We start from the raw sequence: 13,870 nt of genomic DNA, 5'->3' as shown, positions 1-13,870 counted from the left end.
TGACCCTTCTCCTAATTTATATTCATAAGAAAAAAATAAATAAAATAAATAAAATAAGAGAGAGAGAAAGAAAAACATTTATTTTTATGTCTGAATAAAATATGGCTACGTTCAATTGAATATTTTTCGCGACTACATTGGTCAAATTCGAATTAGTTAAAAATATTATATGGCTGTCAAATTGATATCTAATAGCAAAGAAAAAAAAAAAAAAAAAGAAATAAGAAAAAAGAATCATAAATTTTTTCTTCATAAAAATCTCTTAATACTATTTTGCATTTGGTACCAACCAAATGCATAAAAAAATTACTAAAGTTTAATATTAGGTTGGAAACTATGAAACGGGCGTTTTTGTTTAGTTATTTATTTTCATTCAACGCCCGTATCATAGTTTCCAACCTAATATAAATCCTTATTTTTAATTGATTACAATACTTATTATTAAATTGTTCCCCAAAAGAATTTTTATACGTAGCATGATAATTATTTTAATTATATGAATTATACGATTGTTCGATTCGTTCGCAAAAAGAAAAGAAAAGAAAAAAAAAAAAATATATATATATATATATACTAGAAATGCTACTCTATTAAAATAATGATAGAGATACTATAATATAGTGGATAGAGGTCGCTATAATAGTTCCACTGTTAAATAATTTTAATAGGTGAGTGTGAAATCTCAATGTAGTATATACTTCGTGTTTAACGGATCGATATATTTTGATGATATCTCGAAAGTCGAAATCGGTGGCGTGGCTGTGGTTCTCTGTTCGTTCGTTGTGCGTTTCTGAAGGTTGTAATACTGAGAAAAAAATGACGGCACACGACCAGATGCGAGCTATGCTCGATCAATTAATGGGAACAGGTCGAAATGGTAGGTATTATTTAATAAATTATTCAGTAAATTGTTATTGTTATTTCCAATGACTAAATCTAAAGAATGAACGAATGAAACTTAATTATCGACACAAGATGGGTGACACGAAGCCATATTGATCGTTTATCAACACACACACACACACATACACATACATACATACATACATACACAAATCATAGATACATAATACGTATATATATATATATATATATATATATGTATATATTATATATATATGTATATATATATATGCACACAGAGAGCTTGGAAAATTTTCAAATATTATTTATTTCTTTTCTTTTTTTTTTTTTTTCACTATAGGTGAAAATAACAAATTTCAAGTGAAATACTCCGATCCGAAGGTCTGCAAGAGTTTTCTCCTGGCATGCTGTCCACACGAGATACTTTCATCAACGGTGAGTACAATGTGAAATTATCTAATTCGAAATTAAAATATAGCACACCACTGGCATAACATATATCATAAATACAAGCATATATGAGTTTCTTACAAAGAACTTGTTTAATTTATTGATCTATAAGTTTAATCCATTTTACCGTGTTAAATTTAATGCGAGTCCTTTTTTTGTTTATTAAAGAAAAAAAAGAAGAAAAAAAAAGAAAAAAGAAATTCTTCCATTAATATCTTACGTTTTCTTCAATAAATCAATCTTATGCCTTCATTTTGCTAGGTGGTGTGCTTCTTTGTTAAGATTGTTGACAAATTTAGATTATAAGGAAACCTACTCTCCTTATCGTAATTTATAAGCGTACAAGTACAGTGGTGTTTTGATATTTCTGTACCTGAAGATTTTCATTGAGAATCAAATTATTATATTATATTAGCACCGAGAGATTTTGTAGCACAGGGTAGTAATATATTTTAAAATAATTTATAGCTCATATATATATATATATATATATATATATATATGTATATACATTCATATATATGTATATATATATATATATATATTTTATTAGCACAATAGTTGCTATATGATGACATAGTCAAAATAATTAAAAAAAAAGAAAAAAAAAAAAAAAGAATAAATAAAACAAAATAATATAAAATAAAAATAACAAAAAAAAAAAAAAGAAAAGAAAAGAAAAGAAATAAAAAAGTAGTTAGATTATGTATTTTTTGATATTTCCCAAGTGCAGAATATTAAGTATGCACACATTAATATATAATAAATCTTAAGAAGTTTAATATATACTCTTATGTACTTGTATGATGCAACATCCACTGCTTCGCGCATTTCATTGTCATATCGTGCGAATTGGTCATAAGGGTGTTTGTTATGTGAAACACATTGGTATTTAAAACTTTCAATTTCTTCTAATGTTTTATCTTTACAATTATTAAATAAAAAGAGTTAGAATTTTTTTTTTTTTTTTTTTTTTTTTCCCCCTTCAATTCCTTAATAATAAATACAGGAATGTTAGTAAGTATATTACATGTAAAATAATATCTATGGTTACTTTTTATTATGTTCATGAAGGTTTTTATTTTAAAAGAAAGAAAGAGAAAAAAAGAAGAAGTGATATCATGAATAATAAACATCCAATTAGAATTGAAATAGATCAATTAATATTATCTTTTTGTATTTATTTCATCAATTTGAAAAGCATTTTATATAATTTAATATTGATGATAATAATATGTATCTCACAGTTAACAAATACCCTTAGTGATTTCTATCATCGAAGGTAACGCGTTGGCTAACTACTCAGAGTTCAAACCGAAATGAAATATTAACGACGAATGCGCACGAAAGTAATGATATTCAGATCCACTAATACCAACGTAACCACAGTTCTATTTCCAGAGTCTCTGGAAAAAGCAAAGTCAATCTGATCCATTGTACAATATTGTTGCGAGTATTGTCCGCTCATATGTCGTGTTGTACTTGTCACTCTCACATGCGCGTTACTGTAAGTACTGAAAGCGAAAAGGACGTACGTATTACATATACAATTTGATTATTATTACATAATTAAAGTATTAGGTGTTAATTTGATTGACAAAAAAATATGGTGAGCGGATGTCTCAGCCTCTCTACCACTATACATATATATATAATATATATATGGTTGGTGAGGCGCTGAGTACCGCATTTAATATTCCCAGACCCTGAAAGGCGTGTAAGTTGGTGAGTAGCATCATGCTGATTCATGCGATGATGTCTTACAGTCGCTTCTTACTAACAATGCCATTTATGGCAGGTAGAAAATGAAGTTTATTTTAAGTATATATATGAAAAACCAACCTTGGAATTATGGGTACAGGAAATGAAGCACTGATCTGTAAGTAAGACTTGCTAATTGCCATGAAAACATAAAATAGTGTATATTTTCTTCGATTTTTAACTCTCAAAACTAATTGACTTCAATATATGATCTAATATATACTTTAACTTATTATTATTCAATACAAAACTCAGGCAAGATCATTTTTCCTTTACATTTTTTTTATTTTTTATTTTTATTTTTATTCATTTATTCATTTATTCATTTATTCATTTATTTATTCTTATTATTTTACTTAACTTTCTTTTATTTTATTTTATTTTATTTTTTATGAGTAATTTAAAAGTTGCACTTTTTTTTTGTTTTTTTTTTGTTTTTTTTTTTTGTTTTTTTTTTTTTTATGAAACTATAGAATGACGCAATTAATCGAATACATGTGTATTTTTATAGGGGATATTTAGTATTGAATTTCAGGTCTCTATATTTATGATCGATTTAATTGATAATTAAAATAATTCTAAGAGTACAGACATCATTAATATGAACCTAATAGAAAAATATATATATATGTATATATGTATATATATATATTGATGTATATGTAATAATTAACGTATAAAAACTTTCCTTTTATCATAAATTCGATGTGGGAATAATAAGATATTGGCAATTTGCAAAACATAAAATGTCCACAAGAAAAAGTGAGAGATGGCATGAAGCAGAGACAATATTAAGCGGAATTATACAACGTGCCAGTTCCATTAGCAAAATTCCCCTCAGCATTGGATGTACGTATTCAACTCGATTTTCTAAATCGTTTAGCAGTCTCGCAAGGCAGTTCGTGCCGTACGTAAATAGTGTAATATACTATTAGGATATAAGTTCTTTCATAGAAATGAACATGTGAACTGAAGGTGTATGCTGATTGTAGCGTCATTGTCATCGCATTGTCGTGTCAGGCGGAGAGGTGTTACCACTCTGTAAGTGAATTCTATGTATAAAACTACATTGTTAATTTACCCATTGAAAATCAACCGATGAGAGCGATTTTTCATATGCGTTCTTAATAGCGCATTAGTGCAAGTGCAATAGTTTATAAGTTCGTCTTGAAACATTTTTAGATCATCTCCTTTTAAAAATATATGGGTGCGTATATGTATCTCACTTTTAGTAATAAATATATCCCTATTTGTATGATACTCATTAAATTGAGTATTGACATAAAATATTGATTTCATCCAAGGAATCATAAATAAAGGCGATATGTTTAATATTAGAAGCGAAATATGAATACTTTACCTAGGTTTTATCTCTTTGGGGGATTTTATATATTGTCCGAGATCTTGGATAAACAATTTATCTTTAATAATAAATTCAAACTAATTTCACATGAAATCCAGAGCAGACCCAACAACCATGCTCTTGTCAAATAAGATTTCTCAACTGAAGTCTCGCAAAGGGTGTTTATATGTATATATATTTATATATATGTATATATATATGTATGTATATATATATATATATATATATATATATGTATATATATGTATATATATATATATGTATATATACATATATAAAAATAAGAACAATTACTTTATTAAGAAGATATAATAATTTAATATGAATTAATTTGTAAATCGCAGCGCATGGACCTGGGAGAATGCCCCCAGATTCACGACTTGGCCCTACGGGCTGACTATGAGGCGGCACAAAAGAAAAAGGATCATTTTTATGATATTGATGTAAGTAACCTCTTATCTTATTATCTAGTTGATGTAAAAAATTACATATATATATATATATATATATATATATATATTTACAATAAATCTCATAAATATGAATTGTCATTAGGCTATGGAACATCTGCAAAATTTTATCGCGGACTGCGATCGTCGTACCGAACAAGCGAAACAACGTCTAGCAGAAACACAAGAAGAATTAAGCGCTGAGGTTGCAGCAAAAGCAAACAATGTACATGTTCTTGCCGAAGAGATTGGTAAGAAATTAGCTAAGGCTGAACAACTAGGGGAAGAAGGTTTTGTTGAGGAATCTATGAAGCTGATGGGTGAAATCGATGAACTACGTAAGAAAAAGAACGAGGCTGAGCAAGAATATCGAAATAGTATGCCAGCATCGAGTTATCAACAACAAAAATTGAGAGTGTGTGAAGTGTGTAGCGCATATCTTGGTATACATGATAACGACAGAAGATTGGCCGATCATTTTGGTGGAAAGTTACATCTTGGTTTTATCAAAATAAGAGAAAAGCTGGCGGAATTACAGAAAACGGTTGAGGAAAGGCGTAAAGAAAAACGTGACTCGTTATTAGATAGACGACGAGATAGAGATAGAGAGGATCGTGATAAAGACCGTGATAGATCGGATAGGGGACGTGGTTTGGGATATAAAGAAAGGGATCGTGATCGTGATCGAGATCGCGACCGTGAACAACGTGATCGTGATCGTGATCGTGACCGTGACCGTGATCGTGAACGCGACCGTGATCGCGACCGTGAACGCGATCGTGACCGAGATCGCGAGCGCGACCGTGATCGTGAACGCGACCGTGACCGTGACCGTGATCGTGATCGTGATCGCAGAGATAGAGATAGAGACAGAAGGAAGTCACGATCTCGAAGTCGTAGTCGAGGGAAGAGGTTGGTATCAAAATAAAATTCATCCTGATTATTTCTGCAAAATCAAATAAAGAAAACGTTCTCTTTGCCTTTGTGTTTTTTCTTTTCTTTCTTAAACTGTTCTAGATCGAAACGTTCGCGAAGTGGCAGTCGTGGCCGTCGATCTCGATCTCGACGCAGTGCATCGAACGATCGGAAGAGATAAAACTCGATATATATATACATACATACATACATACATGCATACATTCATACATACACACACACACACACACGTACATGCATACACACACATACACAGAAAGAAAGAAAGAGAGAGAGAGACAGACACACACAATAATGTTTAATGATTTACTTTAAAACAGTATTTTCTTTTCTTTTTTTTTCTTTTCCTTTTTTTTTTTTTTTTTTTTCTTTTTCTTTCTCCCTTTTTTTCATATATATGCAGATTTTTCAAGATTATGTGTAAAATAAATTAACAAACATAAATAAATAAATTAATAAAATAACTCGTATATTAAATATTAATAAATGAGATGTGATCCACTTCGGATATGAATATATGAAGAAGGATTTGTATGTCACTTATATAGTTTCAATAATAATATTACAATCGACATATTCGTGCTACGTTCTGCTTTTGTTAATCAATAAGAAACTATTAAAGGTTGTATATATATATATATGTATATGTATATGTATATATATATATGTATATACGTATATGTATATGTATATGTATATGTATATGTATATATAAATTAGAAACTGCAAAGTTATTATATATTTTTCATTTTTACCTGGTTAAATTAGTATATATATATATATATATATATATATATATATATATATATATATATAATTATACTTTTAAATTAGCTATTTAGTCCATTGTAAATAAATAAATTTTAAGTATCCGATACATTTTAGATCTTCTCTATACGTTTATATATATATATATACATACATATATATATATATGTTGCACATACCTATATTAAAACAAGCATAGTCGCTATCCTGATTTAATGATACCACATATAAGAGAGATATCATATTATGATTATTCTATTAATTAAAAAAAGTTTTCAAAATTATATAAATAAAAAAATTACTATTATTTTTTACTAACTGCTGGTTATCATCATGGCTTCTCAATATATTACGAAGGGAATAAGAGGAACTATTATGATAGTTAATAAATTAAGATGAAAATGTAATAAATAAATTAATATAGATAGATGGTGAAATGGATGAATGAAAATTAAGGTTTAAAAAAAAAAAAAATTACTTTGTTACAAGTTGTATTGTAATAACGAGTTCTCATGTACGAAAAAGAAGTCTTCAGTAAAAAATATTTAACTCCAAGTTTTATACATGGAACTTCTGAAGATTCTAATGTCATTTGCGTATCATGATGAAAGAGAAATTGTATAATGCCATGAGCTTTTCTTATTACTTAGATTTTATAGTTAAGAGAAAGACAACAAGATATGCAAAATAAAAGAGATAAAGCAGAATGTTAGATTATATTCTTATAAATTTCATGTTTATCCATTGTCTTTATATATACATATATATATATGTATTGCTATTATATATACATATATATATATATATATATATATATATTGCTGAATAAATTGCTTTATAAATAATTGAATAAAATTTTTCAAAGATATCGTTATATTTGATTTTGGACAAAGTGATAATTACAATGCAAAAATTAATTTATAGGAATAAATTGTGGTTCATATGGTCCCAATGTTCATTCAAACTTTTTGCGGTATATTTTTAAACAACGCTGTGCTTTGAAATATATTAATATAATTGAAAAAAGAAAAAAAAAACTTATGAATCAGATAAATATATATATATATGCAATAAAATATGCTTAATATAAGTATTTCATAAAAATCGTGCCTTTTCTAGGCTTCTTTTACAATAAACTGATGACACACAACAAATATGTGCAAGTAATTTTCTTATATATATATATATTAAAAAAAAAAAAAAAAAAAAAAAAAGAAAAAAAAAAGAATCAGTCTTCTGAGAGTATTAATTTTTAGGCCAAATTGGGCTAAGTTTATTTGTTATCCTTTAATGATATTGATGTGTAATAATGTAAGAATTATTGAAATAAATCAAATACAGTTACTGTAAGTTTCATATACACAGTAATTCAATATTATTTTGTGAATATCGTTGGGTTACGATATAGAAATATAAAAATGCGAAGTGTTAAATATATAAGATTATGATACAAATTATCCGTCTGATATTTTATGAATTTTTTTATCAAATGATATATCAGATCTCTTTTTTTTTCTTTTTTTTTTTTTCTTTTTTTCTTTCTTTTTTTTTTTTCCTTTACATAACCTTAATAATTACCTATTATACTATTTATGCCACTGAATTATCAAGCACCTTCACGCACAAACTATTAATACGTAAAGGTTAATTATTAGTTATTAGATCTAGTGTAAATTATAGGAGGTAATTTCAAATTAAATGAATAGGTATTTCATCATTAAAAAAAAAAAAAAGAAAAAAAATTCTCCTTTACGCATTAGCGCATTGACTGATTTTCGGATTATCAAAATTATTATCCTATTACATATAGGAAAGCAAATTAGAAGAATCAATAATTTGTTTGCCTAGGAATGGGATGGCGAAGTACTAAGACACTGTCTGCTGATATTATAGGTAATAAGTTGTCACAATGATGATTAACTAAATGACTTACGCTATCAAAAACACGGTCCTTTGTGCGAACCTGTAAATTGTATTTTTGTTTCACATTATTTCCAAGAAAAGAGAGAGAGAGAGAGAGAGAGAGAGAGAAAGAAAGAAAAGAAGATATATAAACTTGTTGATTTAATTAACTCTAATTATAAAAATACTTACAACTCCCTCTGGATCTATCAATAACAAATGCTTTGGTGTATTGTTATTCATACCAGTAAGAACATATTGACCTGGTGACCCTTGTGATTCACGAACTAGAAAATCTCCATCCTAATTTAGGTCAATGAAATTATATTACACGTAAATTTCGCATTGGAAAAAAAAAAAAAAAAAAAGAAAAAAAAAAGTTTATTTTGATTATTTTTAAATTATACTCACTCTCATGAGCATAGATTCTGCTTCAGCGCGACTGACACTACCGTGAAACCATATTTCTTGCTTTAATTGATTTTTCTGCGAACGTGGACTTAATTTATTCATTTCTGATATAGCAGAACTGAATGGTTCTGAGGAAAAACAGAAAAAAAAAGAAAAAGAAAAAGAAATAGAAAGAAAATAGAATATTTAATAATTTGTCTAATATTATATTATTATAAAAAAAAAAAAAAAAAAAAAAAAAAAATAGATATATTAACTTACGCATATCGAAAACATCAAAAAGTGATGTGTTTTCACGATGATTGTCTCTATTTGCAAGTATGACACTGTCATTCATATAATTGTGTTCATGTGCTGGATTAAAACTTGAGGTAGTTCCATCTGCATTTAAATCAATTAAATTTCCAGTTTCTGTATTTAAAAAAAATAAATAAATAATAATAATAATAATAATAATAATAATAATAATAATATTGAGAGTTATATAAATAACGATCAGTATGTTAAGTACATATAAAATGAACACAATTTTTTTTTACGATAAAATTACCTGTCCATTGTTGGAGTTGTCTATTATTATCAATAGAGCAAGTATCATGTAATATAGAGTTTTGTGGATTACAACGTGTTATTTGATTTTGCGTAGAGTGATGTTTTAAATTTGGTAATGTTGATGCTGCATTAGGTAAAGGTGGTACTGGTGGTGGACCAATATCTGGTGGTACCTTTCCTGGTAAATCGTTATAATAATCTCTATCTGCTTCCCTCATACCATTTAATACAGGACTATAAAATATATATAATAATAATAATAATAATAATCTATTTTTTTTTCTAAATAATAAATACTTCTTAAAATAATTAAAATTACAAACTTACTGCAATGAATTTGGTTTAGTAAGAAATTCTTTGAATCTTATTTCAAATGCTTGACCAATCGTAGATATAACATCCTGCGCTAATCCACCTTCGCATTCCAGAACATAACACGCACGCCATTCATGCATATCTTTGGCAACATATGCAACAAAATCTAATATATCCTATAATAAAAAAGTATACTCTCCTTATAAAAATGATATATTAAATTTTGATATTATTTTTATTTAACAATATAATACATACTGTATCACCACCAGAAGCAAAAGATATGCGTGGCATGTCATGTTTTGCGATAACTTGTCCAGTTTCTAAATTAGTTAAAGACAAACTACTACTGCTAATTGTCAAGTTGATGTTAGTACCTGCATGCTCCATACGAGGCTTATCAGCTATTGCTCTTAAAACTTTTCTATCAACCTATAATATAAAAATAAAAAATATGTAAACAAAAATTTATATATATATATATATATATATATATATATATATATATTTTTTCTACACATATTAATCAACTTGTAATGTTTTACCCTTCTTTTTTTATCAGCTGATTTTAATCCAACAGCTTCGCAAACTCTATTTATACATTCCCTATAAAATAAGAGGGTTCATTGTAGAAAATTAAAAATATTTAACGTATATGATGATTATCATGAATAAATATTTTTTTATTACTTACTTAGCAACACATGATCTCGTTTCAAAATCTAGGCTCTTCATAGAAGTATATACTTCGAGACATCCTATATACTATTATATTTAATAATATAATTATTAATAGGTACATTTATATAACTCTTTGTAAGAAATAATTTTTTATTATAAATAACTTACTTTTACCATATAGCTAATCCCTTCTTTACTCACTAAATGATCGGGATGTAACCATCCTCTAGCTGGTTTACTTATAAAACTACCACCCGTCGCCATACCTTAAAAAGAAAATCTATATAAATAATAAATAAATTACAAAATATATGAACAAAAATAAAACTAATAAAAATGTGTAATGCATAAAAAAAAAATTAAAAAAATTAAATCAATTTTGGAAATATTATATTCGTTACATAACATTAAAGGTATAATTAAAATTTATATAAAATTAATTAAAATGATTGACATATCTCAAAAAAAAAAAAAAAAAAAAAAAAAAAAAAAATTTTACTTGCTATTGTTTTATAGAAGTGAACTTTGTACTTGTACTTGTTATTGTTTCATAGAATTGAACTTTAGAATTAGATAGAATTATTTAAACTGAATGACAAACAAATAAAGGTATAATAATGACGATTAACTTTATTTTGAAAATATTTCTATAAATAAAGAATTAAAAATATTACCCAATCTATATTGCTGCTATTTAGAATGTTGATACATTGATGACACTTAAAATAATACAAGGAAATTCTTTAGAAATTGTGCATCCGATGATGTTATTATTCCAAGAATTAATTTTAGTTAAATTATGCCAATATAAGAATATACTGGTATTATTAACAGGCACTGGTATAACGTCATTATGTTACACTGTCAAAGAAATTAAAAAATTCAAGTATCACTATCGTTTTACAAATCTTGATGAATGATCACACCCAGTGTTGCCATATGGTGTAATCAGGTGTGTCTGTTAAATCGTTGTATCATTATAGAAACCCTTTAAAGGGATATGTCAACAATTGTCTTTTTAAAGATTAAATTTAATTGGTCGACGATGCAACATGGTATTTTGATTTCGACCAATCAGAGACGTTATGGGTCATTTAGTTTTTTCAATGTAATTATCCTTTGTCATTCATTTACGCAAGAAATTATTTTCAATTGTTTCATTCGTGTGAAATTATTTCAATAATTTTTTTTTAATTATAATAATAAATTAATTAAATTTACGAAAAGTACAGGATTTTTTTGTTTGATCATCGAGGTTCATATTTATTTTCATAGTTTTTATCTTCATTGGTTGGTAACGTAAAATTGCATTTATGCGCATATAGACAAACTGTATAAAAAATGTAACCAATCATAGCTTAGATATATAATAGAATTGATTTCAAATGTTTCAATCTTATTTCCGCGGTTTTTTTACCGGTAAAAAATAGTATAGACATTGATAAAGAAATTTAAAAATGACGCAGGACAATGATACCGATGATATAATGGAAATAGAAATTTTACCATCTACGAGTGGATATAATACAAAAAATAAAGATCAATCTAACAAATCTTGTGATTTACCTTGGTAGGTTAAATGTTTCACGTATCATTCGTTTATTTGATGTTTCAATAAATAAGGTTATTTTCTATCTGCATGTTTTCATATTTTCTATGAGAAATTAAAATGTTATAGTATTTTTATTTGTTATTAATTTAAGATTAAATGGATTTAAAAAATTTTTGTATTATTTCATAATACAGGATTGAAAAGTATCGGCCACAAGTATTTACAGATATCGTTGGCAATGAAGATACTATTGCTCGATTATCTGTTTTTGCTCAACATGGAAATACACCAAATATTATTATTAGTGGACCACCTGGCGTTGGAAAGACTACAACGATTTTATGTTTGGCACGTTCACTTTTAGGTCCAACATTTAAAGATGCAGTATTAGAATTAAATGCATCTAATGACAGAGGAATTGATGTCGTTAGAAATAAGATCAAAATGTTTGCTCAGAAGAAAGTAAGTGGAAAAAAAAGAAAAGAGAAAAAAAAGGATGCATATTCATCGTTCAGAAAAAAGACTACTCTTTTTTTCTTTTTTTCTTTTATCTGTAATCATATAATTTAGGTCAATTTAGCTAAAGGAAAACATAAGATAATTATTTTGGATGAGGCTGATAGTATGACTGATGGAGCACAACAAGCACTTCGTCGTACAATGGAAATATACAGTAGTACAACTAGATTTGCATTGGCATGTAATAATAGTGAGAAAATTATTGAACCGATACAATCACGTTGTGCCATGTTAAGATATGGGAAATTAAGTGATGCACAAATCTTGGCAAAAGTTATAGAAGTTTGTCAGAAGGAGAATGTAATTTTTCCTTTTCTTTTTTTTTTTTTTTTATTACAAAATTTCTTTTCTTAACCAAAACAAAGTATTCTTTTATTAAAAAAAATTATTTATAGGTTTCATATACGGACGATGGTTTAGAATCTATTGTATTTACCGCCCAAGGTGATATGAGACAAGCATTAAATAATTTACAATCTACTCACAATGGATTTGGTCATGTAAATGGTACAAATGTTTTTAAAGTATGCGATGAACCACATCCACTTTTGGTAAAGGAAATGCTTGAATTATGTACCCAAGGAAATATTTGTAAAGCTTTTACGGTAACATTCAATATTGATAAAACATATTAATTAAGTTTTTAATTTATATTATTTATTTGATCTTCTCTTTTGTTTTATTTTAAACAGATAATGCAACACTTATGGAAATTGGGTTATTCCGCAGAAGATATGATTGGAAATATATTTCGTGTTTGTAAAAATCTTCCTATAGATGAAAAATTAAAATTAGATATGATAAAGGTGAACACATTATTTTTTATGTCTACATATTACATGTAATTAAGGGGGTTGCCATTTTGACTTGATATACATTTCGTTCAATTAATTTGATTATAAATTTACAATAATATATTCCATAAATATTTCCTGTCGTAAATTATTTATTTTTATTATTATTATTATTCTTTCAGGAAATAGGAATAACGCATTTAGGTATTGTGAATGGTATTAATAGTTTGTTACAATTGAACAGTCTGCTGGCCCGATTATGTCAAAAAGCTGTTTCGAAATAACAAAAATCTTAAGTTTAATTGAATTCAAATGTAAAAATAATAATAAGTCAATATATGTACGTATAATTTTTGAAATTTTTTCTTTTTACATTTATTATACACTCTACGTATTTTTATATAATATCTATATACACAAACTATTTCATTCGATTATTTCAAAACTAACTTGTGATTACGAAAGAATCAGAATGAAACGAAAATAATAATAATAATAATAACAATAACAATAACAATAATAATAATAATAATAATAATAATAATAAAAAGAA

General features: G+C 26.7%; 3 protein-coding genes across 5 annotated transcripts; 2 read left to right on the top strand and 1 right to left on the bottom strand.

Annotated features, from left to right (window-relative positions):
- Nucleotides 1–716: 716 nt before the first annotated feature.
- On the top strand, nucleotides 717–6,399 carry LOC124427923 (putative RNA-binding protein Luc7-like 2). Of its 3 annotated transcripts, none has more exons than XM_046971362.1 (6): nucleotides 717–877; nucleotides 1,205–1,299; nucleotides 2,716–2,821; nucleotides 4,783–4,881; nucleotides 4,994–5,799; nucleotides 5,905–6,399. In XM_046971362.1, exons 3-6 carry the CDS (start codon nucleotides 2,783–2,785, stop codon nucleotides 5,981–5,983), a joined length of 1,023 nt encoding a protein of 340 aa, XP_046827318.1. In that variant the 5' UTR covers nucleotides 717–877; nucleotides 1,205–1,299; nucleotides 2,716–2,782; the 3' UTR covers nucleotides 5,984–6,399. The 3 variants fall into 3 exon arrangements, with proteins under 3 accessions (XP_046827318.1, XP_046827317.1, XP_046827316.1); XM_046971361.1 differs by having other exon boundaries at nucleotides 2,704–2,821; XM_046971360.1 differs by lacking the exon at nucleotides 2,716–2,821.
- A 1,047-nt stretch (nucleotides 6,400–7,446) lies between these two features.
- Nucleotides 7,447–11,409, bottom strand: LOC124427922 (SHC-transforming protein 1). Its single transcript, XM_046971358.1, has 11 exons — nucleotides 11,127–11,409; nucleotides 10,621–10,718; nucleotides 10,466–10,536; nucleotides 10,317–10,377; nucleotides 10,030–10,203; nucleotides 9,784–9,947; nucleotides 9,455–9,690; nucleotides 9,166–9,315; nucleotides 8,905–9,032; nucleotides 8,686–8,796; nucleotides 7,447–8,554 (listed from the first exon to the last, which is right to left on the bottom strand). Exons 2-11 carry the CDS (start codon nucleotides 10,714–10,716, stop codon nucleotides 8,420–8,422), a joined length of 1,326 nt encoding a protein of 441 aa, XP_046827314.1. The 5' UTR covers nucleotides 10,717–10,718; nucleotides 11,127–11,409; the 3' UTR covers nucleotides 7,447–8,419.
- A 346-nt stretch (nucleotides 11,410–11,755) lies between these two features.
- On the top strand, nucleotides 11,756–13,676 carry LOC124427850 (replication factor C subunit 2). Its single transcript, XM_046971221.1, has 6 exons — nucleotides 11,756–12,022; nucleotides 12,199–12,466; nucleotides 12,575–12,823; nucleotides 12,919–13,128; nucleotides 13,216–13,329; nucleotides 13,500–13,676. The coding sequence occupies exons 1-6, from the start codon at nucleotides 11,910–11,912 to the stop codon at nucleotides 13,599–13,601; spliced, it is 1,056 nt and encodes a 351-aa protein (XP_046827177.1). The 5' UTR covers nucleotides 11,756–11,909; the 3' UTR covers nucleotides 13,602–13,676.
- The last annotated feature ends 194 nt before the right edge of the window (nucleotides 13,677–13,870 follow it).

This window comes from Vespa crabro, chromosome 11 (genome assembly GCF_910589235.1).
Source record: "Vespa crabro chromosome 11, iyVesCrab1.2, whole genome shotgun sequence".
In the NCBI taxonomy this organism is placed as follows: domain Eukaryota; kingdom Metazoa; phylum Arthropoda; class Insecta; order Hymenoptera; family Vespidae; genus Vespa; species Vespa crabro.
Note: the sequence above shows the minus strand (reverse complement) of the source record. Positions and strands in the feature narration are given on the sequence as shown.